The sequence below is a fragment of the Dendrobium catenatum genome, unplaced genomic scaffold, assembly GCF_001605985.2.
Source record: "Dendrobium catenatum unplaced genomic scaffold, ASM160598v2 fragScaff_scaffold_716, whole genome shotgun sequence".
Classification (NCBI taxonomy): domain Eukaryota; kingdom Viridiplantae; phylum Streptophyta; class Magnoliopsida; order Asparagales; family Orchidaceae; genus Dendrobium; species Dendrobium catenatum.
In genome coordinates this window covers 16,749,657-16,776,500 of record NW_021319178.1, presented here as the reverse complement: position 1 = coordinate 16,776,500, position 26,844 = coordinate 16,749,657, and the positions used below count along the sequence as shown (strand labels likewise).

At 36.2% G+C, this 26,844-nt stretch overlaps 1 protein-coding gene across 1 annotated transcript; it reads right to left on the bottom strand.

Moving 5' to 3' along the window:
- Positions 1–4,917: 4,917 nt before the first annotated feature.
- LOC110107972 (villin-1) lies at positions 4,918–25,700 on the bottom strand. Its single transcript, XM_028695969.1, has 19 exons — positions 25,636–25,700; positions 24,920–25,019; positions 24,703–24,771; positions 24,374–24,610; positions 24,033–24,210; positions 23,837–23,966; positions 23,495–23,657; positions 21,035–21,185; positions 20,853–20,938; positions 20,615–20,770; positions 20,408–20,476; positions 20,047–20,115; positions 19,820–19,957; positions 16,555–16,683; positions 15,687–15,834; positions 15,536–15,546; positions 5,425–5,565; positions 5,144–5,269; positions 4,918–5,067 (listed from the first exon to the last, which is right to left on the bottom strand). Exons 1-19 carry the CDS (start codon positions 25,698–25,700, stop codon positions 4,933–4,935), a joined length of 2,301 nt encoding a protein of 766 aa, XP_028551802.1. The 3' UTR covers positions 4,918–4,932.
- Between the last annotated feature and the right edge of the window lie 1,144 nt (positions 25,701–26,844).

The window sequence follows — 26,844 nt, the reverse complement described above, 5'->3', positions numbered from 1 at the left end:
CAACTTGACTCTATAATAAGGCTACCCATTAATTTTGAATTTAATTGACAGGTCTTACAACTCCCTTAGAAGTTGCATGTATATTTAATTTGTAGTGGGACTTACAACTCTATTTAAAAGTTGCCCAGTAGCGGGTCATACAATCTAGCTCGATAGCAAGGTTATCCATTAATTTTGAATTTAATATTTCATTTAAAATTTTTTCAAATAATATAGGCCTCGTGACTCCTATTAAAAGTTGACTAATAATTTGGATATGATGGGTCTTATTACTTTCATTTGAAAGTAGCTTATTGGAGGGTCTTACAATTTAGCCCTATAGGCTAAACTGCCCGTAGGTTCAAATTTAATTTGAGAGTTATCTCTCAAGTAACAAGTCTTACATCTTCTTTTGAAATATGCCTAAAAGTGGGTATTACAACTAAATCATTTAGACTAAGATGACCATTATTGAATTTGGTTGAGATTTTAGGGATTTTGCATTTTATTTAAAGATCAAATTCACTTAGAAGTTGCCCAATAATGAGTTTTACAACCTAGTCCTATGACAACAGTTATTTGTTAGCTTGACACCACACTGTGTAGTTGTTTACTAACAGTTTGTTTATTAGTTTAACACTTACTAGCCAGCAGTTATTTTTGTGTGATACTAGTGTTTTGTTGCAATAGCTCTTTTCTTTTTGCTTAGCAGTTTCTTGTCAATTTTGGTATATTTTTTCTGGAGCAGTAGTTCTACTTTTCTTGTGTTAGTAGTTTCCTATAACACTTGCTCTTCTTTCTACTTTAATATTTATTTTGATATTAATTTAATTTCAATGCTTAAATAATTTTATTTACTTGTTTGGAGGAGCATGTGTTGTTTTAGAGTTTGTACAGGAGACTACAAAATTTGTGCTGTGGAGAGTTTTGTACAGAATTTGGAGAGTAGAGTGTTTGTGAGTTGTTTGTGTATTGTTTGGAGCGTTGGTGAGGGTTGGAGAGATTTATTTGAGAGTTTGGAGAACAATGTTTGAGAGCTGGCGAGTTTGAGAATTGTTTGTGTTAAGAGGTTAATAGTTTGTGATGATTTAGAGAGCAGTGTTGTATATGTTGATTAGTGTAACTCTTCCCATTTTCATTGTATTTTATTTTGTAATTAATAAATTTATCAATGAATTAATTGACCAATTAGTCAATTTAAATTTCAATGCATATAATTGTAAAATCCAAAAATTCAGGTATGAAAATTTTAAATTTATTTAATTATACTTTTAAGATTTATTCTGAAGTTTAGTAATAATTAGTTGTTAAATTATGTTAACAATAATTAATATTAGTAAATTAGTTAAATGAATAATAATAACTGTTAAGTAATTTTTTGAGAGTATTTTAAACAATATGTTAAAATGTTGTTAAGTGTTTAATATCAAGTAAAGATTTAATTAAATTAGATAAATACCTATTAAAATCAGAATAGATGCTTTCATAGGCGGTTTGTACAAGAGCATTTTTTGAGCGGGGTCCACTCCTCTATCCTTACATGTGTTCCAAATTCCTGCAAGCAGCCATTGGTTAATTCGGCACAGTGCAGGAAAAAAGCAGAGTTCGACACTTTTTTTTATGGATTTCGGCACAGTGCTGCAGGAATTACTGTACCAAAAATAGCCACAATGCATTCTGCACAGTAAAGTGTTGGAAAATGGGCGGCATAGTGCAGGAATCTGTGATGTGAGAAATAAATTGAGATAACAGTGACTGTGGTAGAATTTAATTGATGAGAATGAGCAATATCTTTGAGGAAACAATGAAGGAAGAGTAGGAAGGGAAATTGGCATCTGCTGTGAAGAAAATCCTTATACTGTATAGAGGATTTGAAGAGTAAAATTCCAGCGTGAGAAACAACAGGAAATATAAGGGGAATTGACGGCTTGGAGCGAAATTTTGCTGTAAAGGAATAGGAGAAATTCTGATTTCAGTCAGTAAAAGAAGAATAAACATAGAACTTTAGGAAAGGAAAAAGAAAGAAGGTAAGCGTTTTGGTAAATTCATAGTTGTCTATTAAATTTCTAAAAAGACAATAAAAAATAAAACTTTTGAACCAAGTATACCAATTGTTATCAATGTATTTAGGAATTACCTGAATATATGCAGAAAGGAGATTTTGTGGTGACTTACAATCCTAGAAGAGAAAGAAGTGGAGTATTGGAAGTGGCAACTCGTCAGGAAAGTAAGTTATGAAAATTTAATTTATAAATGCAATGATTATTAAGTCAAGGTATATTTATAATGTCATTTGAATGCTTTGAGAAATTAAATACATTATGAAGATTCCAACAATGAACATGAGATCACATTTAAGTATTCAGGTATAAGCAATTGCATATCCATAGGAACAATTGAAGTTTGAAATATGAATAAGCATGATCATTGAAATCTTTTCTTAGTTGGTAAGATGTTGCAAACTATGATGCATTTTCAAAAAAAAACCGTCCCGTGTCCGTGTCCGTGTCGCCGCGTTCGTGTCCGTGCATCATAGGTTGCAAAGAAGTTCAATTCTTTAAGTATTGCATATAAATTCTCTTAATGCAACAGATATAGCGTTATACAAATTATGGAATGTATACAACCATAATAAGCATGCATGAATTATGAATATGTGAAGTTGAGTGAATATTAATTTAAAGTAAAGTTTGGCTATAAAATAAAGTATAATTTATAATTGCAGGTAGGCAAAAGGGTCCCCATGTATGAAACTGCATTGTAAGTGAGGCAAAAGAGACCCTAGAGATATAATATCTGCATAGCAAGTGGGACAAAAGGAACCCCTAAAGAGGCCAAAGGGACCTCTATGTAATTTAATACGATAATGCTAGGTTTACTTGTGCTTCATTGAATATTTTTATAAAAGTATAGTCAAATCTTTTAAAGACTAAAATTGATATTCAGTATAGACTTCAGTGAAAATAAAGATTAATGACAAATGTGATTTTATGATATTTTATAAATAATGTCAAGTTTGTTTTATTTATGTTTTCAATGTTGTTAAATTTTATAATCATACAATTTAACTGATATTGTAATTGTATAATTTATTGAGCTTTATAGCTCACCAGTACTTTTCTTACTGGTTGTTTTTACAGGAAAAGATTGTTGTAGATTAATTTGTAAGTTATTTCAATTTATATGCTAGTGTGCAATTCTATTTGTAAGTCTACATTTGAGGTATGTACACAATTCAATTTAGTGATATATTAATTTGAATTTTTTTAATGGCTCTCTAAGTATTTCTTTGACGTAATTGGAATTATTATATGCCTCCGTTTATATAAATATAAACTTTGTTGGATGATTTATATATGGAAATGATTGAAAAGCATAATATATTTAAAAATGAAATATGTTATGTTTATGTGTATGTTTATGTGTGTGACACTCTGCAATACTGTTAAGGGTTATTATAGTAGCGTCTTTAATTTAAAAAATCATCCGCCCAGATCAGAGATCAATGGCGCAGGTCTTCGAATTTTAAATCATCCCACCATGATCAAAGATCGATTGTACTGTGTCTTCAAATTTAAAGTCATCTCAGTCAAATCTAAGATCAACAGCACGAAGTCTTCAAAATTCAAAAACCATCCGCCTAAATCAAAAATCAATGGCACGGGTCTTCGACATCAAATATCTGCTTATTTTGTTATTTAAATCGAGATTATCGGTTGGAGTTAATTTAAACATAAATAAGATAGATATTCAATTCAAATCGATGTTCTTGAACTACAGATGAGACAAATAGTTCATTTGGAATATAAGTTATTGAGCAGTAGTTCATGACAATAGTTTTTTAACAAAGCAGGAGACGGATTAGTATTTAATTAAAAGCAGGCACATATGGTTGCAATCAGATATTAGGAGACAGACGGTAGCAGAGACTTTAGACTTGGGATCAGAAGAAGGCATACGCATGAACAGCAGGTAGGCGCAGGTGTTCGCAGGCCAAGCATGCAGAGTGACCGGACAACGTGTTTGTGGTTTGGATTTGGCAGAGGTGAGCTTAAACGGACGGGATTGCAGTCATGTTCTCGATTTGGGTGTAGGGCACGATGAGTTGAGGGGACTTGGCTTTGTGTGCGGACGGAGGTCTTGAGTGTGGGCAGCTCGGGCCTAGTCAAAGTGGAAGGAGGCGACGGCTGGGGTGTTGGACCTGAGCCGAGGCTAAGTTGTCAGGTGGACGAAGCAGGTAGAGGGGGTCGGTCGCGTGGGAGGCGAATCTTGGTCCTGTGTGCGAACAATCAGGCGAGGCAGAAATCGGGTTTAATCCCGCGTGCGAACAGAGGTGGAGCAGGCGTTCGCCAGGATTGGATGCTGGACACTGGTGTCAGTGTCCGATCGTAGGCAAAATTTTGAACTAAAATTGAAAGGGCAGAAAAGAGAGCGCAAGCTTTTTTTTTTTTTTTTTCATTTTCTTTGGCTTTTTTTGATGGACTTGTGAACATGCTATAATAAAATGAAAAGCTAATATCAACATCAAAGGATTACTGAGGAAAAATAACAAACTTAAGGTAACATAGATAGAACTGGTGGAAATAGATTTGCATAAAATAAGTCACCTCGTTCAACACTTAAATAGGAATAAATGGAAAATGAGGTTTTATAAAACCAAACACAAATAGTTAAGATAAGGCTAATGATGATACTTTAACATTAAGACATCAAACGCTTGATCCACTTTACAGTGGCATAAAATAGGAAGACCATGATGCTCTTTGAGAAAATAAAGGAAAACACAAGCATGAATCATATAATTGTTAGAAAAGGCTTTGATTTTAACAAATGATTTTCCATGCAGCTTAATCAAGTTGGCAGTACAACATGCTAATTGGAAAATTTGGTTACTGATAAGGCACAAGGAAGCATGCATTTACTTAAATAATAAGTCCTGCACCTTCTGAACCTTTAATATTTTTTAGAACTATGCATAAACTGGATATGAACTAACAAGAACAGCAAGCAAACTCCAAAACTAACCTCTGTAATTGGTGTTGAGCCTTTCACAATGGCCAGCTTCTTCTCAAATGAGTTACCATGCATCTAGAAGCGCTAACTTAATAAGAAAGCTAATACCACATGCTGAAAAAATAAGGTTCCACGGATTGAACAAGCATACATTTGATTTTGAGGTATCCCACTCAAAATAACGAGTGAAGAATGGAGGTTCGTTTCCTTCCGGGATAACATATATAGCTGATTCCTGCAGTAATCCTTCAAGCAGAATGTCTGCCTCCAGAAATTTCTACAAGTTGCGCCACAGGAAGTTAGTTGAATGAAAGCTAGTCACATTGCTTTGTTAATATCTTTAGGATACGATCATTGCTAAGAGATTTACAAAATATCAAATGCTAGCATGGTATTAACTCAAAATGAAATTATAAACACCAAGTTAATTACCTTGCCTAAAGTAAGGGCTTTCTCTGGTGAAACAAGGCTCGCATGTTGGCCAACCCAGACATAAATCTCACTGTGACAGTCTAGTAATAGCACATCTTCTGTTGTTAAGTCATCTTGTGTAAAATTAAATATCTCCTTCCCCTAAAATATGTCATGAGCTGGTGAGCTCCATTGCAGTTTGTTTGTAAGTCTAACTGCTAAATTTAGCAAAATGAAAAGTGTAACAAAAGTAATAAATGGCAACAGATATAAACGGTTTAGCCCAAGCATGATTATGTTAGCATTAGTTGTAAGGATGTAATTTCCATTTATCTCCACTTTGGAACTTCTGATTCCATGAGACAGATTTTTCATTGAAGTAAGAATATTAAAGCACCTGTAATTTGACATCCGCAGACAATGTGATCTTTTAAACTACAATTCAAACTTAGAGAATAATGTCAACTAAAAATGATGGCCTCCAACAGTTTAGAATAAACTCAAATTTATCTCGTAAGGCTGCTACCTTTTACATATTAAGGAGTACTTTTGGCCTCCCAAAATGCAACCATCAACTTTATCAGTTATGGAATTTATCAAATTTGAGTAAACGTATGTTATGATCATAATTTATTGTACTTCATTGGATCTTCTGTCATTCTTTTTCTTTTGATCCTTCATGGACCGGAACCCATAAGACTTAAGAGCTCGGACTTTTTTTTTTTTTACTTCATTGGATCTTTCTGTCATTCTTTTTCTTTTGATCCTCCATGGACCGGAACCCATAAGACTTAAGAGCTCGGACTTTTTTTTTTTACGTATAATTAATTATATATTTAAGAGCTCGGACTTATAACAGGTAATTTTTAAATTTTTGAAGCTTCAATATTAATTTTGTATGCAATAATCATATCGTTAGAATCTCACAGAACACAAAGTCCAGAGCCTTTCTTTCATTATTTGTTATTAAGCATAATCACTAGGCCTACGTAGTAGCTTTTCCTCATTATCACCAGCTAATATTCTAAATCCTGTTTAGATGGAATTTTGCTTACTAATTTGAATATTGCATGGAGGAAGATAAAGATTTCCTCTTCAATGTCCTTATACTTAGTAAGAGCACACGAGAAATGCCAAAATCACAGCTATAAGTCCCAAGAGTAGATCAGAAAAATTGAGGATCGATTGTTAGATTGGAAGCTAATCAAAGAACTTATTCTTTAATTTATAAATTGAACCAAAATTTGAATTTTATTAGCGCTCAAGCATTCCCCAGAGCAAGAGCCACAAGCTAACCTACTTTTGATGAGAGATAGGCAAAAGATTATCAGGACATCACACATAATATAGCACCATAATTTAACCCAATTACGTTGAAAAAAGAAGCAAGAGTTGGCTCGGACATTATTAATAACTAATGTGTTACAATATAACTCAATTGTAGTAAAAATTGAACATGAGTGACTAGAATAAAATTAATATTAGATTGCTGCGTGGAATTTAGAGACTTTGAATGGAAGACATTAATACATAAATCTAACCCAGGTAATGTTGATGATGATGACAATAAATAGCAAAGATAATAAAATTGGTGGATATTATCATTAGAAGAAGAATCAATATCACTTATTTGCAATAGAAAAAGCTTTTGCTCAGGTGGATGAAAAGATGGTTAAAAAAATCAATTTTGGGAAGAGAGATGAACCATTACAATTATGCAAGAAGAAGAAAGGATAATTATTTTAAATAACTTAAATAGATATAAAGATCCCAGTAGGATGGGGTAGAGAAGATTTATAATGATATGAAATACGAGATATAAATAAAATAGAATAATTTATACGATTCCATAGTGAAATTTGACTTGGCAGTAGCAAACACATACTTTAAGCAATGAGAAGAGCACTTAGTTATTGTTAAAACAGTACCAACCAAGTCGCAATTAGAAACTTTTAGAAGAAAGCGAAAAAAAATCACAAGATTGTAAAATGATTCAAAATGAAAGTTTTAAAACAAAATATCGAGTAATAATTATGATGTACATCATCTGAGTATAAAAAAATTGGGGGTTGTTTGATTGCAAGGAGTGTAGAAAAAAGAGAAATGCGAGAGTTTTGATTTTTCGATGTTTAGTTTGAAGTAAATTAAATACAAAGTATTTGCATATGGGATTCAAAATAGAACATAACATATATTTTTGCCAATTTGGAATTCGCCAAAATCAAGTGATTCAAATGCAAGGAACTTGCAGCTTGCAATATCACCATCCCTGCATGTGAGAGCCAGCTCGAAATCTTTACTTCCTCATATGTGAATGCCACCTCGTAACCTTGTCTTCCCGGCACGCAAACATCAGCCCCAACTTTGCCTTCAATGAACAAATCCACCAGTCCAATCATGTCGTCTTTGACTAGCATTGACCTGACCCTACATGTCGCTTCCAAGTCTAACCCTATTGTCCTTGACCTCACCTTCAACATGCTTGATCTCTCCAGCCCCAAACTAACCATCCCCATAAGACCCCATCCGTGACCATGTAGCTCACTGTCATCCCCGCAATTCACATTATCGCCGTCAGCGTCCGTCAATGTAATGTATCTCATTTTTCCAACCAAATAAAAAAATTTGATTTCCAATAGTTACTTTAGTAAAAAAAACTAAATAACCTGAAAAAATAAAAATATGCTAAATTAATTTCACTTTTAAACTGCAATTGAAATACTTTTGCACTTATCCCTGCTTCCTACCTGGCACTATCCACCATTTTTGTTTAATTATCTTTTATCTTTATCTCTATCTGTTTTTCCTTTTCTAATCTACGAGCTGCAAGCATCGATAATTCGAGGCCTTTTTGTCGACAACGAAAGTTTTAATGAGTTTAGGATCCAGATAATTTTTCAAAAGACCGATTGTTTTTAGATAAGACATTACCTAGAGATTTCGCTCTCATTTTGCGAGTACTTTTTTATCTGGGGTCTGGTTTTCCAAAGGTATAAGCCTCTATGGTTAATTACCCCTCCTAATAACGAGAGAACGCTTTCAAATAAGGCTAGTTATTAGATAGGCGTTGAGTACCCAACATACAATATCAACAACTTTAGGATTTTAAAATTGGATTTTTGGGTTATTTTAAGATTTGAAATTTATCACCGTACATTTAAAATGGGTGATAGGGGAAATATGACAGGCCTGATCAAGATCCCATGTTTCCCTCGTCCTGAACGATCATGATCCCTAGTCTACTTAGTCAAATGAGGCAATCAACCCAACTTGATCAAAGAATCCTCGTTGGAGGCAATGGGTTACATCGTCCAAGGGTAAATTGTAAACTTGGGGCAAATGTTTAACTGAAGGGATAAATTTGAGTCCAACTTAATTAACTGAGGGCCTTGTGCCCTATCAAATATATCCTATGATTTATTACTCGAGGGTTTAGAATCATTGAGGAACAAACGGGCTCCGGCCATAACCAAAATTTAGTGATACCATTTGACAGCAAAACCACCCAATCAGAGGGTTTCGATCATAATTGTTTATATATTGTGTCGTTTAGTAACAAAATCACCAATTAAAGGACACATGACACGTCTTTACTGGAAAAAAATGGTTTGAGAATGAATATTAACGATACATCTAACAGGACATTCATTTTTTATAAACTAAGATTATACTCAAATTTATCCTCCTCAACAAACTATTGCGTAGGGTAGATGAATAAATTTCATCTTGAATCATAAGTTTAGGTGATTCTTGAGTTTTGAACTATTATTAAAATCAAAATCCCTTAATGATTAATTTTGAGATTTTGGGCATTTAAAAGGTATAAACCCCTCCAGTTGAAATTAACATTCAACACATCCATCATCGGGATTTATAGGTAATTTCACTTCATTATTTGAACATTGTCGACACTATATTTACTTGCTACTTGCCAACATATGATTGGGCTCGGCTTCTAACTTTTATGGTTGTATAAATGTCAGAATCGACAGTATGTATTTTCATATATGAATTTTCTTTATAAGAGAACTTAAAGGCATAATATAAAGGTATAAAATCCAAATACTTTTGTTGATTCTAAGTGTTGATTCCGAGAGTTTAAGCTTTTAATGAGTGAACATTTCTTCTAAGAGGCTTTGAAAGTCTAATGCAACAACAACAACATCAAGCCTTTATCCCACTACGTGGCATTTGAAAGTCTAATGCGAATGTATAAAATCAAATACTACATAATTTATGTTTTACTTAGTGAACATTTCTTATAAGAGGCTTTGAATGACTAATATGAACGTATAAAACCAAATACTTTGGTCACTGTTGCAACCGTGTATTTACTTGATGTTCAAAATGTGTCAACTCTGGTCCATTCAAGAAAGATCGAACTTGAACTTAGGTTCACTTTTGATCCGCATAACATATTTGGATCTTAGGTTTGAAAATTTAGCATAGCAGAACATCCAAAACAAATGACAGGAACTGGTGATCGAACATTCACATCCCTCAGAGATAAAATGAATAAGGAGCATTCTTCTAAGAGGGAAAGTGTTGCCAAATTATTCCGGCAGACACATAGAGCAGGTCTCGGGCTAATAGAATGCAAAAGACCTAAAGAGGCTAACCATACTGATAATGTAAATTATTGCCCATATCATCAGGTGATCAATCACCCCTATTGAAGATTGTTGTCTTCAAAGACTAGCTAGAAAGTAAATATATAAAAAGGAATTCATGTTATCAAATAGCATTCTTATTCACCCAAAAAGATAATCTACAAGGATGGTTGCGTCCTCTCCCATGCCACCTATTGAAGAAAAAGATTTGATCGGAAAGGCAACACAATAAGATTAGGAAACTGTAGTTTCGAAGAAGACCATGAAAATGCTGAAGAACCTGTAAGGAGTCCCTAGTGAAAATCTCCTACTAAACCGGCGCTAGACTTAAAAGGATTACGAGCTTTAAATGCATCTATTTTCAAACAGCATCCTAGTCAAGCTAACTCATCAAAGTCTGACAAAGAAAAATCAAATCCATATAAAAGGAAGACAAAGGTGAGAAAGCCAAAGAAAAAAAAAGACGATGACCTAAAGAGTTATAGACGCCTTAGTCAATTATTATCAGCCTGTGAGACGATCAGTTAAGCTCACTAATTTTATGGTCGGGCTACAGATACATGATGCAAAAGGTGATGGAGAAGAAGTAGATGAAGATCTACTTCCTACGAAGACATTTAGAATTATTTTGGTAGTGTTTAATACGTAGCAAGAGAAGAGTATATTAGAAAAGTAACTTTCGAATCATGTCAGATGGTGTTGCCTGTTTGCTCAGGAAAATAGGCACAATCCTAGCTCTCGCAAGCTTTAAGGTCCCAATTTTTCTGAGATAGATTGAATTTAAAATTAACAAGATTTTCCCTGAGAGTAGTGTCAGAATTTATTTAGATCCGGACCCTACTTTCTATAAGCGCAAACCCTCATAATTAATTATCTCTTCTAACACGTAGAATAGCACTCTCGATTAAGGATGAAATTATATCTAGTCTGTGCATGAGGTACAAATGTGTGTGCAACACTGTGTTAATGTTCTAAATCCGATTGTGGGGGACGAAGGTAAACCCGGAAATACTGTAGGTTTCAATCTACCAACACTAGCGACTATTGATCGTCGTGCCCATGGAATCTGATTAGATAATAATTGCTACAGGTGCTCCAGGAGCTGCTTAGCCCTCAATAATTAAGAGCATGGCCAAGTGTGGCTGTGATGTGCATTATTTTTATATAACTGCTTGAGGTGATAAACTGCTTGAGATTTTTATTAGGATAACCTTGCAGGTGACTCTAGATTTTTACAGCTTTTCATTAATGTAAATAATTTGTAATATTGGTGAGTGTTGTGAAAATAACCTTTGAGTCGGGGTATTCTTATCCAACTCGAATTCCAAAAGAAGAAGACATCCTCAAATGGGAGAGTCTTCTTCCATTTGGAATATCGGGTTTGGATGGCTTTAGATATCCAAAGAGAAAAGACAACACCCCTTTTTAGGGGAGATTGTCTCTTCGTTTGGATATTCAAGCCACGACGAATCCAAGGAGTCCAATGAGGAAAGATCCAAGGAGTCCAAGGAGGATAGATCTAATGAGTCCAAGGAGGAGAGATCCAAGGAGTCCAAGGAGAGGAAGTTCAAGAAAACAGAAGACATAATATCCCACTCAAAGTTATTTGCGTCAGTCCTAGGCTTAGAAATCCGGATTGTTGGCAGTGGTGCCCGGCCACTTTACTTGTCTGCAAACCCTGAATTGTAATTAAAGGGCAGTTGGCCTATAGACATTTATTTAATTGGTTTATTTATATTGATGTGTTTACTATGCTTGCGCGGTAGAAATTGTCTGCTTTTTCTAGATTTTTTTCTTGCATGCCATTTTTATTTTAGTCTGGACATCGTTAGACTCCTTAAGGATTAAAATATTTTCTACTCATAACTAATCTCTAAAATTTTAAGTTTAAATAACATAGAAACTTAACGAATCTAGAAAATTGACGGAATCGTCCGGGGTCGCATGCATAATGTTGCATCTCTCTCTCTCTCCTTCTAATAAGACACCTCCATGCCTGCAGGTAGAGTCCGGATAATCTGTCCTATGAGGATGACGTGCTGGACCTGGGGAGGCCCAGTCTTTTCTAAAAATTATTTTTTATAAGCTTGTTTTTAAAATCTTATGCATACCTGATTTGGAAGCTTCAACCAGCATGCATTGCATTAATAACCAATTAAATAAAATTTTAATTGCATTAACTAGGAGCATTCAACCTAAATAAGTACAAGGCCACTTAGGAACTCTCTACATGTCGGTCTTAACTTCCAAAAGTTGTATCACCCACCCATCTTTCATAAATGACTAGACTGCATGGTTTTGAATCGATTAGGTGGTTAGCTGGCTCACAATCCAGGCCGGGGTAAGTCCAAGTTTTGCATTGCATTAGTTAGGACACGTGTTTTAGTGTTGTTCGTAGAACATTAAGCCCAACTTAGATTTAGGATTCGAGGCTACCACACTCGGTCTCGTAGTATGCCTAAATAGTGGGTAGGTCTCTTCTTCTCGGGGACTATAAATCATACTTATCTGCGTCACATGGATGACGCCACTTCCATCTTTCTCTCACGCATATGTCAATTGTCCGACCTTCTTTTCTCCAATTTTTTCTTTAGTATCCTAGATCCTCTGAATGCTGGTGGGGACCACGCATGTTGATTAACCCCTTTGAACCATTTCTTGTCTTTTAAGTAGGACTTCCTAGTCTTCACCCTCGTGCCGATCCCACCTTGGGAAGGATAACTTAGAATCCTTAATCGAGAGTTTTCTCGAGCACTAAGCTTGAGATGTAATTAGGGTTGTAAACGAACCGAGCCGAGCTGAGTATGTAAGTGTTCATGTTTGTGTTCATTTAATATTAGCTTGTTCAAGTTTGGTTCATGTTTGTTCGAGCTTTATTGTTTGTGTTCATGTTTGGTTCATTTAAATTAATGAGTGTTCATGTTCGGTTCATGTTCAGTTTATGTACGTTCGTTTAGTGCTTATCGAGCTTTAAACAAACAAACATGAATGAGCTATAAACGAGCTCTACTTTTAGATGTTCATTAACTTAACAAACGAGCTTTATCGAGCTTCCTAACAAATGATTACATCGAGCATGTTCGTAAACATATCTAACAATTTTTTTTAACTATCAAAAAAATACGTTCATGAACAAACTTCTTTCTGCCCTTCTTTATATTTATATATATGAGCAAACACATTTATAATAAAAGCAATTGTCCATGAACATAAAAGTAGAATTAATAAAGGCAATAATTTATAAATAAATAGCCATTTCGAGCTTTTATCGAGCTTAATGTCGAGCTTGTTAACGAACTTCAAATGATGTTGTTCGCGAACATAAATGAGCCGAACGCATTAGTGTTCAAGCTTGTTTATTTAATAATCGAGTATTTAAAATATTGTTCAAGTTTGTTTGTTTAGTTAATTAAACGATCATGAACGAGCTTTAATCGAACCGAACATCGAGTAGCTCGTCGAACGTTTGGTTCGCTTGCAGCCCTAGATGTAATTAATCACGGGGGCTTGCGCCCGTGGGAAACTGAGTCCCACATTAAATAAACCCTACTTGAGTTGATGTATCGGGTAGGGGAAACCCGTTGTTCTGATCATGTCATATATATTACTACCCATCAGTGTGTGTTGGTGAAAGCCTCTATCCTCAATGGTTAGTCGTATGTACGATCTAATCTGCCCTCCCATTGGCCTATTTGCGAGGAGTGCGGAGGTCTGCGATCTTCTCTACCCTTCGGGGTGGTGCGGTCGTAGTACCCTCTGCACTCTGCAGCCGACGGTTCCCTTTCAAAGGTTCACAATAAGTTCTTCTGAAGCCAAGGCATCAAGCTCTGAAACTGAAAAGCGACCAATAAAAGAAATTGAGAAAAAGCAACTAGGAAGACAGAAAGTAACACTGACTCTTCTTAAAGCAACTATCTTATCCAAACCAAGTAAAACCATACCTCAACTAGAGAGTGAATGAAGAAATTTATGCTAAGCACAAGGAGATATGCAAGCCTCTGGTGATAGGGAAAATGAAAGCAAAATATTTAGAGTTAGATTATGGCTACAAGTCTACCTATGCAAGCAAGGTACGAAGTATTTTCTCAAGAACAATAGGTGACTTGTTGGTAAATACCAGCCGTCCCTTGGCTCTTTGATCTCATGGCCAACATGGGGATCTGTGGGAGGCTCATCTTGTTAAATCCCAATCATACATTGGCCCTTGATCCCATAGCCAACATGGGGATCCTTGGGAGGCTCACCTTGATCGCGTCAATCTCCTTCTATATTTGGGTGGCTGATTTAAGAAGGATTATATATTAGGGAAATTATGTATTATTCCATAATTATTTGTTTCCTTATGAAGATGTTGGGAGATTCTTTTGTGAAGGGAGTATGGGGATTTGAGGGAGGGAGATAGAAGAATTTTTTTAGGATTAGGTTAGGTTTAGGTTTTGGGGAAGAAGTAGAACAGGGAAAGAAGAAGAAGAGGAAAGGAGGGGTAGAAGGAGAAGGGGATCAAGAAGAAGAAAAAAGAGAGGGATTTACCTAGGGTGGCCTGTGGCTGCATGCTGGAAACGACGACAAGCTGGCGTAGTGTGAACCAAGAGAGAGGGAGCCAAGAAGGAGATTAGCGTGCATGAGAGACCGTGAGTGGGTCGGAAGGGCAAACTAGGTTTAAGTGAGGAATTGTTATGTGAGGGAAAATGAGGATTAGTGGTTTATTATTATTATTATTATTATTATTATTATTATAAATTTGGTGATGTCAATTTTTTTATAAAATTAATGATGGATACTTATTTAAATTAATCATACCTCGACTTACCATCATATTGTCTTCGTAAAGAAACATCATTGATTTGTGTGAGAATGTGCAGTGCCATTTTCTGCACTCCTACCTTCAATCCTAACTAAATTTCCATCAATATGGTATTACCGTTAACTGCTGCTATTAGTTTAGACAAATGAACGCAACATCATACAGTACTACCGTGCACACTTGCAATGTTCCCAAACATAGCTTTATTTTCTCGGATGTCCACTACAACTAAATAATTCCCCCTTAATTGATTCATATTTTCATGCGGCTAACAGTAAAGAATGTTCATTGAAACTAGAATTAGAAAATGTGAAATAATTAGATTGGCGGAAGTTTGAAAGTTGCATGGAATGAGAATAAGGCAGTAAACAAGATATTAATGAAAAGTAAAATAAGAATAATAATAATATTAAGGAAAAAAGCTAGTAATCTGTTAAAATAAAATAAAAGGACAAATGTATCCACTAAATGGTTAATCTGTTAAAAGACTTTATTAAGGAAAATACCCATAAGTCGGACTTAATATTCATGAACAAATATAATACTTATCCAAGCCACCAAAGACAACTCAATCAAACTCAACAAATGCTCTCTTAAGCTGACTTGGAAGTAATAATCGCTTCATTAATTAAAGAATAAACACCATAAGAGAGAAACCTAAAAGCATAGTAACAGAATTTCACAGATTATGGAATATATGATGCAAAATAAAAAGTACCTTGAAATCACCTGAACAGTTAACCACCAAAGGATTGTGAAGAGAACCGCAAGTTATCATTAGTCATGCTCATAGAATACAGCTTAGTCAACATTCTGAACAGAAATAGGTACAAAATCTTTTTAAGGATGTGGAAGAGAACCACATTCACCTTCTTCAAGGATGCAAGCAAATAAGTGTGGATCTTCAACATGTTCCTTGATAACCTTTTCCTTCGGATAATCCATCTTCTCTCCTAATATGTTCCAGAAGATATCTGGTTCATTTCCTTCCCTCACTGATGTAGAATGTTTGAGTGGCTGCAAACAGTGTTTTAAAAACCTCAAATGGCATCATGCTATTCATGCACTTGTTTAACAAAGATGGTATATTATAATTAGAAGCATATTATAACACATTATACTAAAAACTGATAAAATAACATAAATGTGCAGGTAAATCACTAACAACATTTACTAGATTTACCAAAACAACTTCAGTCATGATTTTCCACTATCAAACATTCGAGCCGGACAATTGGTTTCTTATATGTTGCCCTCTTTTGTTAAAAATTAATTGATGTATTGTTATTTTCTGCATGTGGCAAGTTAACATATATATTGGAATGAGCATAGTTTGTAGTAAAACAATACAATCTCATCTGAAACTAACTGGGATAGAAAAAAAAAAATTTAAGGGAGCAAGGTAAATATTTTATTTAAATCGCCCAAATTAAATATTCCAAAACAGTGAAGGCTAATAAATTCCTTGAAAGACATGTATTACGTTTTGCAAGAAGAAGATTTCAACATTTATTCGAACTTCCTGTAGATGTCATCAAAATGAATATCAATCTGAGAAAAGCTAATATGTATAATTGACATACGGAAAAGTTGCAAGGACTAATAACTGGACAAGTTGTCAGAGAAACATAGTTGCAACAAGCTGTTTAACAAATCCACTTCACAAGGACTAATAACCGGGATGAAACAGAGAGTCGCTAACATGTAATCTCAATGCCACATAGAAATAAATCTTACATTTAGCTGGTCTAACAACCTGTCAACAAGATCATGGTCTGTAGTTGATGAAAGGCTCCCGAACCATGTGAAGAAAGATGTTTGATCTTGTAATATATAGCAGTAGGAGGAATTGAGTGAACAAGAAACCTGAAAATACTTCCAGCTGTAAATACATTTAATCCTTGTTAAGCAGACACTTCAACTTGTTTAAAACAATCCGTTTTTCTTATCAAATAAAACTGCATAAGCAAAAACATATCAATGACACCCGGTAAATATTTATATGATACTACTAAAGAAATAGATTTGATGTTTGAGAAGATCGAGGAAATCTTGAAGAATTCATTATTTGCAGAAGCTTGTACAAGCGTACAAAAGTTCCCTAAACCCATATAATTATAAATGAAATGCCATAACATGCTACAATGGAAACAAGGGTTCATGTTATGAAACGGAGAAACTTAAAAACCTTGAACCTATATTAGATAATGACTATTACTATCAAATGCACAATGCAATTTATAATATCTTTTCACATGCGCACAAAACATTCAACCTTAATGATTTGAAAAAAATAATATAAAATATAATCAATAAAAACACAAATTTACATAAAAAATCCTAGACAAATAAAAAACAACGAGCAAAGGACAATAATTCACAATGCTCAAAGATAGGTACAATAGGAGAGTAGCAGCTCACATAGAACCTAACCACAAACCCTAATTACATGAATACAAATATGTATGCAAAAATAATAGAGGTCCATACAAATTGCACCACAACAAATCGGCCCAATCCTTTTGTTGAAACAATATATCCTAAAAAAATTTCTCATAATTAAATTGCACCACATTTGTTGCACCATAAATTGTAGACCCGAGCCCAACGATTTAGGTCATAAGCTCTGACACTTAGAAGGGCTCATTTGGTTGCATGTAATACAAAGTGATAGAGATGGCTAGATTTGACAATTTAGTTGGCCCTAACGAGAAGCAATCAACAACAACAACATCAAGCCTTTATCCCACTACGTGGGGTCGGCTACATGAATCCTTTTTCTCCATTGTGTCCTATTAAAAGTCAAATTCTCATTTAAATCTAATAAAGAAAGGTCATTCCTAATATTTTCTAACCAAGTCTTTTTAGGTCTACCCCTACCTTTCTTAACACAAGTCAAATCTAATACCTCTACTCTTCTAACCGGGTTATCGGAAGGCCACCTTTTTATGTGACCAAACCATCTAAGGCGACTCTCTTTAATCTTATCTTCTGCTGTAGACTGTAGCTACTCCAACCTTTTGGTATTCCATAACTTCTTATATGCTATTGCATTATATTTATGTCAACAGCAATTAACTCCTTAGGGCCTATACCTAGGGAAGAGTTGTGTAGGGGCTATGGGGAAAGGCGGGAGGAGATAGGAAAGAACAAAGAGGTGCTTATTTGGAGAGGAGAGGAGCGGGATTTGAAAAAGGAAAGGTAATTATGACCACATGGGGCAAAATTTGAAGGGGGGGATATTTTATGATCCAAGGGATGCAGAATTTGAAAGGAGAGGGAATTTGATGAAAGGCATGGGTATGAATGTAAAAGGGATGATTAGGACACTTGGGGGAAAACCACCTCCTTGGGGAATGGGAAATTATGAAGGGAATAGAGGGAAAGGAGGCAATCTGAGGGTGGAAAGTTGAAGATGTCTATTTTTTAGGGAGAGGATGTCCATGAGTAGATCTATAAGGTGGAAAGATATTTTACCATCCATAGGTTGACGAAAGGGGAGAGACAAATGGCAACCGGGATGTACTTGGAAGGTAAAGCTTTAGCATGTACCTGTGGAGGGATACTAGGCGACCGATACAGACCTGGAAGGAGTTTAAGGATTGTTTGTTGGAACATTTTCAGATCAGGGGGGAGAGGACTTCTATGAGCAGTTCTTCCCTTTGATGCATGAGAGGACAGTGGTGGATTACCGTGAGCAATTCGAGTATCTTGTCAGTCGACTGGATCAGCTTCTAGAGACTGTACTGAAGGGGAACTTTATGAAGGGACAGAAACCAAAGATCCGCACAGCGGTTAGAGTGATAAGCATCGTGACTTGAGAGAGGCTATGGAGCTAGCTCAGTTGGTGGAGGATCAGAGGCACCTGGACAGAGGAACGGGAAGCAACAGCTCAGGAGGTTCGTGCATGATGACCACCACCTTTTTGGTACCCAAGGAACCAACACAGGATAATCTTTGGGAGACTTCGAAGGAGATGAATGTAGGAGGAAGACCTGGGAACAACTTCAAGAAGCTCATAGAAATAAAATTACACGAGAAAAGGGCGAATGGGCTATGTTTCAAATGAGACGAGAGGTATACGCCAAGGCACTGGTGTAAGGACCGAACTCTTCAGGTTTTTATAGTTTGTGATGAAAAGGAATAGAGGAGGGTGTCGTCTTTCCACCTTGCGGATAATGTGGGTCTTTGAGAGGGAAGTATTGTTAGATGGATCAGTTCAGCAGGTCCATATAGGACCGACTCATGCGAAACAGAGGCGGAACCTCTCTGCCTTCCGTATGGGCCGATCAAACCGCCCAATTTAAAATAGCAGATTAGGAAGGTTTTAGGAGAATTTAGGAGGGAAATTTGAATGTAGGGGCTGTTTAGAGATTTCCTATTGGATTGTATGCATTAAATAGTTTGTTTTCCTAGGGTTTTGGCATCTTGAATTTGGCTGAAATTTGAGATCTCTCTTAGATTTTTGGCTCTAGCAGCGACTAGAGAATTGGGAGAGATAGATCCTCCTCTCGAATAGAGGATCAATTGTATCTTGGTATTTTCAATTTCCATTTCATCAAATAATAAAATTATCTACTATTTTTCTAATTTTGTGTGGATTTTTGTGGAGAATTCTCGTTGTTTTCCAAAGATTGATATGAATTACTTGAGATCTACAAGTGATAGGAGACCAACAACAATAACAAGTCTTAATCCCACTATATGGGGTCAACTACATGGATCTTTTTTCTCAAGCAACTGAAAATTTCATCCCTCTTCACCATATTTAAAACAGCAATTCGTTGTGTATGGACAAGTTATTTCATGAAAGGTAGATGATGATAGCAAGAAAAATATTTTGTGATCAGGTGGAATAATGGTTTTTCCATGATGGCTTCCACCGACAACAAGGAATGCACATGATACTAGTAGCGTTTTGCTACTTGATACGGTGCAAATTAGTAGAAGGTTGCAATATACCGTACAAAATAGCAGAAAAAGATGACATCGTTCCACTTACAGGAACAACTTGGATGGCCTGCATGTTACTAGGGCTGGACCCCTGAACTCGAAATAAAGCTATTTTATCTTTGTCAAAAGCTTCATCGGCGATACCTTGTTCCGATAAGAACAGTTTATATCCTGAACTCAATCCTCCCTACAAGTTATTCCAACAAAAAGACAGACGCATGGTCAATTTATGACTATCACCAGATGGCAGATTTATTGCACAAAGGATATCCTCACCTTTAAAATAATGAGAGACTGGAAAATCGAGAAGAAGAGCGGTGGCTCTTTACCTTCACAAATTTGAGCCTGAAAGATTTGTAAAGATCAAATTATTGATCTGAAACCTTGGAAGAATAATAGTCTCCAAAATCTACTATAAAATTCAAAAGATTTTTCCTTAATATAATTACATCTAACAATCGATAACCGCATCTGCCTCCTTCAAAAGATATGCTATTTAAAAACAGAGAGAATTACTTAAGCGATGATGCTAGGACAAAAATTATGGATGTTATTATTGTCATTGTTGAATGGACAAGCATGGGACAGAACAAAAGCAGCGGTAAATAAATTAACAAAAATTCAAATTAACACAAACCATGACATAAGAACCCTTGATTAATTGTGTCATTCTTGTCATTATGGAGATCGCATCAACTCTATCTTCCTGCAGCACAATAATTGTTGTCCCAACTCATGAGATTGTTGAACGAACTTATCCATCAGTAAGAGAGAAGTCAAAGGTAATAAAATAACTTTCAATATCCACCTAAAATAAGATTCTTGAAAAAATTTAAAGACGTACCGATGTGCTGTTCGATCCTAGCCATGCATAAAATAGATTATTATCCTTGTCATTTTCAGAATAGGTATACTTGACAATGTAACAGTCTCCTCTGTAAAGCATGGCCTGTTCTGTTGATGAAAGTGGGGTGATATCATGGCAATTAACCCGCCAAACCTAAACAAAAATTGATTCAATGTCAATGACTTCTGCTTCACAAGAAATTAACGAACAAACTTGACAGGAATCTCATAATTACTCTAAGCATGCCATTGCTGTCTATTATTGGTTGATAGTCATCCTCAGGGATTTCCTTCACATCATATCCCTGATGCTTGAATATAGCTATATCATATACAAGTAAACCATGTCATTTTTTTGAAGCATGGGTAAATTTCATTGAGTAAAGAATATAGCGAATACAGAAGTATATAATACAACCTGCTACTTTTCCTCTGCCTTCTATATACAAGCTGGGTGCTGTGTTTTGCGGCCAATCTTTGAAATATGACTTGAATTTAACAGTTTCAGATCCCTCAGTCAAGAAGGTTGTATGGATGCTCACAGGTCTATCCTGAGAGTGCATAAATTCCTGCACAGAAAGATAGATGGTTTAACAAGAAAGGATTATGAAATACATTGTAAGCAAATATTGTAGAAAGTGGCTGAATTGTACTATGTAAGAAGATAAGACTACTTCAAGAAGAAACAAAATTTCTGTTGGAGAAGAAGATCATGAAATAAACTGATTAACAAGGCAAACATCACAATGAATATACAAAGTAATGACGTTAAGTGTTTCTGCTAAGGCAGTGATGGTTAGATATCACATGACCATGCAATATTTGAACATTTGGATCATGCAGGCATCAGTATGGTCAACCCATAATACTAAGAATTGTTGCGTCCTAGAATACTTGCGGCGGTAAAGAAGTACAAAGTTTAACGTCTTATCTTTGTACGAATATCCAACACGTATACAGATAAAAGAGATAGGGTGCAGCATTTATAAGAGACGCCAAAATTCTTATGTGGAAAACCCTGAATATGGGAAAACCCACAGGGTCTGACCCAGTTTGAATGAATCCACTAGTACTTGTAGTTGATAACATATGAGGCCATTCCTTGGGGGGAAGGCCTTGGCTTGATGTAACAAATATACATCACATAGAATGCATTACATGATGGGAATTGGAAGAATTACTATTGACGTGTTTGTTTGGTCGGAAGGATCATAGTCGGTGGACGACGGAGGTCGGAAGGACCGTAGTAGGCGGGCAACGGAAGTCGAAAAGACAGTGGTTGGCAGACGACGGAGGCCATAACAACCGTTGTCTGGAGACGAAGGTCGGAAGGACCGTAGTCGGCGGGCAACAGAGGCCGAAAGGTCCTTTGTCGGGTGGAAGTCCAGCATCAATCGTCGGGCGACGGAGGTCGTATAGACCATTTTCTGGTGACGGATGTCAGAAGGACCGTAGTCGACGGTCAATGATGGCCAGAAAGATCGTTATCTAGCGACGGAGGTTGGAAGGATCGTAGTTGGCGTGCGACAGTAGTCAGAAAGACTGTTGTCTGATGAAGGAGGTCAGATGAACCATAACCGACTGGCAAAGGAGGTCGGAAGTCCAGGATGGGCAAAAATCTGGCGTCAAGCTGAAGTTCAACGGTGGACGGAAGTGAGGCTTCAGAAAGAAGACCGACAAAAGTTCGGCGACGGATAGAAGTATGGTGACGAGTGGAAGGTCGGCATTGGGTAGAAATCAGGCAATGGGCAGAAGTCCGACATCGGGTAGAAGTCCGGCGAAAGTTCAGAGACTCGCATAAGTCCAGCGATGGGCGAAAGTCCAGCGATGGGCGAAAGTCCAGCGGCGTGTAGAAGTATGGCGATGGACAGAAGTCCGGCGTCGGGTAGAAAGTCCGACGAAATTCCGACGACGGACAGAAGTCCAGCGACGGGCGAAAGCTTGGCGTTGGTCGGTGGCCGGGAGGACGTCGAGAAGTCTGGCGGCAAGAGAACTCTTCATTATTCTCTCTTCATTACCTTCCTTTTCTTCTTGCTTGGGCCCCATCTTCCTCCCCTTTCCATGAGAAATGGCTAATTATAGTTTTCTGAGAGTGGCATGGCCTGTAAATAAGAGGAAGATCAAGGATAAATTGAGAGTTGTTTAAATGGATGGCCGATGTTGAATCCCTTGATCATGGACCATTTATTTGGTATTTGAATGTCTTAATGATATCAGAATTTGGCGATCTTAGGCTCGTTGGATTCATCTCGTTGGATTCGTCTCGTCGAGCCACTCGATTCGACTATAAGCATGTCATGTTTGGAAACCGTTTGGTAATCCAAATTATGGTTTGAACCTTCCAAATGTTCTTCGGGTCTTTGATTTGGATTCATTGGGCTCAGATTGAGTCGAATTTGGTGTCGTTGAGATCGTATTTCCAAGATGTTTGATTCTACTATAAGTTTGTTGAAATCAAAGTTCATATAGTTTGATTTAATTTTTGAAGTTTCCTACTTGATTTTGCTTTGATATTCGTGCCCAATCAACACAATTGTTTTGATGATATATCAAGAATAAAAATCTTCCAATCATTCAGTAGATAGAGATGAGACAATCACAAAAGAGGGATGGAAAAGGGAGCAAGAATAAAGCAAGAAAGGAGAATAGATGAGATAGTCGGAGGGACTGGAATAGGGCCGGAGAAAACATATACACAATGCCTACAAGCCCTGGAAGAACCACCGCAAATACTGCTTCATGTTTTGAGTTTTCTGCAGTCAGAAGATCAGATCAATTGATGCCCTTTTGGATGACACAAGGTTCATGAACCATTTAAAATTAAATAAATCATCTACAGAACATTCACGAAAATTTTCCAAAATATGACAAATCTTACTTCCACGGCCAAAATAGCCGCCTTCCTTTCGCTGACCAATGTAGTCTTTCCCATCCATAGAAAGATTTCAGCGTCACAATCCAACAGATAGCACCTATCAGAGCTCAATAACCCCTTAGCCAAAGAAGGTGAATCAAGAGGAAGCAACTTGCATTTATGAACCCTAAAAAGAGCATAGTCATTAGATTTTTCAACTGAAAAGATAAAACATGTGTAGCAAACTGCAAATATTGTTTCTGCCTCTCCAAAAGAATGGTAGCCTTGGCGAATTCTATAAGGTGGGAAAATGCATCTGAAAAGGAAGACACAACAGTGAACATAGGTCTTTGCGACAGTGCTCACCCAAAAAGTTTTGCAGCTGAAGGCTTTTCATCCTGCTTGGTATTAGGTGATTCCCGTGGAATGGGAGCATAACCACCAAATAAGCTCCAGAATTCTCCAGCATCAGAATCACCAACAAATTTTCCATCCTCTGCACTAGTTTTCTGTTAATAATTTGTAGCAAGGGACCTTTAAGAAGGACATATATTAGACATACCTATAGTTGCCACTTTACACCTTCCCCCATGCTGGTTCTCATTTATGTACTGAACAACTTCCAAAGCTTTGGCCCTTTCTTGTATGCTGGAATTACAACCGCTAAAAAGAAAAATTTTTGAGTCTGTGTCCAGTATAAAAACGTCATTATGGTTCAAAGAGGACCGGGAAAAGGGGACCTGATGAATGATATTCACAGAGAAGATATTCCCTTTATAATGTATTCAGTATAGAATAACTCATGAAGGTTACTGCACTGAATATAAACATAAGAAAGGATATAATAAACAAAGAGCAGCAGTGCTGAAAGAAGTTATGGTAGTGCTACAGAGGGGAGCCTACTTCCTTGACATGTATAGCATGATCCCCCTTGCAAGCAAGCAATGTAATTCGGTATGCACCATTCCTATCACCTTGTAGTTCTGAAGTGAAAACACCTTCAATAGGTATGATGCAAGGTTTAAAATAGGACAAGAACCTCTCCGTTTCATTTCCTTGAACCTCCTTATAGTGGACAGCACGAGATCCCAATACTGCATCCAACTCAAGGGCTTTATCTGAAGCCATAGTGGAGTCATCCTAAAGTTCATAATAATGAGCTTAATATGATGAATGATTACAGAACAAATTACAAATACCACTTAAAGATTGAAGTTTACTTATTGACAAACCTCCTCAGCATCTTTCCCCACCCAGTAATGTATATCATGCTGATAATTTCCACTTCTAAGCATAGCCGTCTGTTATGTGGTACAATGAACTGAAGAATTACTATTCTTTGATTGAAACTGCTACTCAGTTTGAGCATTTCAGGGAACAGAAGATCTAAGTGATATTCAAACATGACGTGTAGTAAAAGAGATTAAAAAACCAGTGTAAGCAACTTACATTCAAGACTATATATGCACTTCCAGATAAGAACTTTCCATGTGAGGACTTCCGAACCAGGACCGGCCTGAGATTCTCAATGCACCAAATTTCCAATCCTCTGACAATTAGGAAAACATGGGAGGAAGATTTAGTAGAGTCATTTTTCAAGACAAATTATAGGAGGCCAAATTTATTGTACTCCAAAGACATAGGACATGTCACCAAGATATTAAAATGTTAAAGTACATATAGATAAATAAATATATCATGCATATTGACTAAAATTAGTACTATATGTCCAAATATTGGATTATTAATCATGTGTACATAAAATTTAATTGCTTCTGATAGATTCCAGTAGTTCAATAGAGGATGTCAAAATTCATAATCTTATGATCTTCATTTAATGGTATGAAGTGATAATGACAATCATATCGCTTCAAGAAGCTTAAAGACCATTCCATCAATTTGATAAAATCAAACATTGATTTAAAGAATCAACAAAATCCAATAGTCCAACTCAGATTACACACAATATCGATCTAAGAGTCATCGTATAGCTTGATTTCAATCTTCGACAATATGAATCACAAAGCTAAAGGGCTCTATTCATCCAACCATCACCCTTAAAGGTTGAATTTTTTGGTGTGGATCTCAACGATGACGTATCACATATCTTAACCCTTCACTTAACCTAAAAACCATAATAAACTTGGTCGGGAGCATTTCCATACAATTCAAGCCTTGAAAATGAAATGTCTCGTTCATCCATATTTTTCTTTATTGTTTTCTTCTCCATTGTTTTTCTTGGTTTAGTTCCAAACAGAATTTAAGAGGAGAGAAGCCTCTACTATGATGGTATATGAGAAGATCTATGGTGTGGTGAAGTAAGATATAGAAATATTATGGGAGAAGTTATGCATGATTTTCCTATATCATATGATCTTGCGATCGAGAACACACTTTAAGTAACTAGAAGAGTAGCTAGTTACTTCAAAAAGTAAAGCTACAAAGTCACAAATAGACTTCCTTTGTGAGTAAAATATATTGAAGATAAAATGGTGAGAAATAATTTTTTTAGGCATACACAACATAGAGTGGATGGTGCACTAATAAGAAGTGTGGAAAATTGAAGATGCGCTAATAAAATAGTGAAGAAGATTAATGGACAAGGAATAGAAAAGAAAGGGATAGAGCATATAGATAACATAATTAGAAGTTATACCAAAAAAAATTAATCAATGCCTCAAAAATCACTAAACAAGAATGAATGAAGAAAGAAGATTTATAAAACCAAACCTAATGAGTTAGGATAAGGCTAATCATGTTGATGAGCAGAACTTAGACAATTAAACATAAGTAGATTTTGCATAGATTGGGTTAAACCTAACCGGTAGATTCCAATAGGTGTTAAAATATTTAAGAAAACTAAAAAAGGAAGCATGCCAAGTTAAATGCCAACTATGGTGTCCTCAATTGTCTACTCTCAACAAAATGCATTTTGAACATAGTTATAGAACGGCAGTAGTGATAAAGAAACATTTTTTTCTTCTCATTCCACAGGAAATATCATTGGAGACCTGTGGAAAACGATGGCCAGGAGACAAGAACCAATGCGACAAAGTAAAGAGAGAAGAAAGTATTATATCATTCATTGCTTACAGTACAGGTCTATATATAGGCTTTGGACAGCCGGTTACACAGAGGGCTAAACAAGAAATAGGAAATACAAAAAGGCTATATGTTTAAGGGTGCTGTTTGTCCGTTGTGCACTAATACCCCCCTGCAAACTGATGGGTCTTGCATGACACTCAGTTTGTGGCGGAGTGCTTGAAATCGAGGAGTAGAAAGCGACTTTGTGAATATATCTGCCACCTGATCAATAGTGCTGATAGGTAGGATGCGAATGTTTTGTTGCTGAATGTGATCGCGGACAAACCGAT

Excerpts from the sequence above, each read along its gene's own strand:
- LOC110107972 (XM_028695969.1), bottom strand. The coding sequence starts at position 25,700 with ATGGAGAAGAAAACAATAAAGAAAAATATGGATGAACGAGACATTTCA. Across the intron at positions 24,772-24,919 it reads GTGCATATATAGTCTTGAAT|ACGGCTATGCTTAGAAGTGG; the intron begins GTAAGTTGCTTA and ends ACCACATAACAG. Across the intron at positions 19,958-20,046 it reads AGTCTCTCATTATTTTAAAG|GGAGGATTGAGTTCAGGATA; the intron begins GTGAGGATATCC and ends AATAACTTGTAG.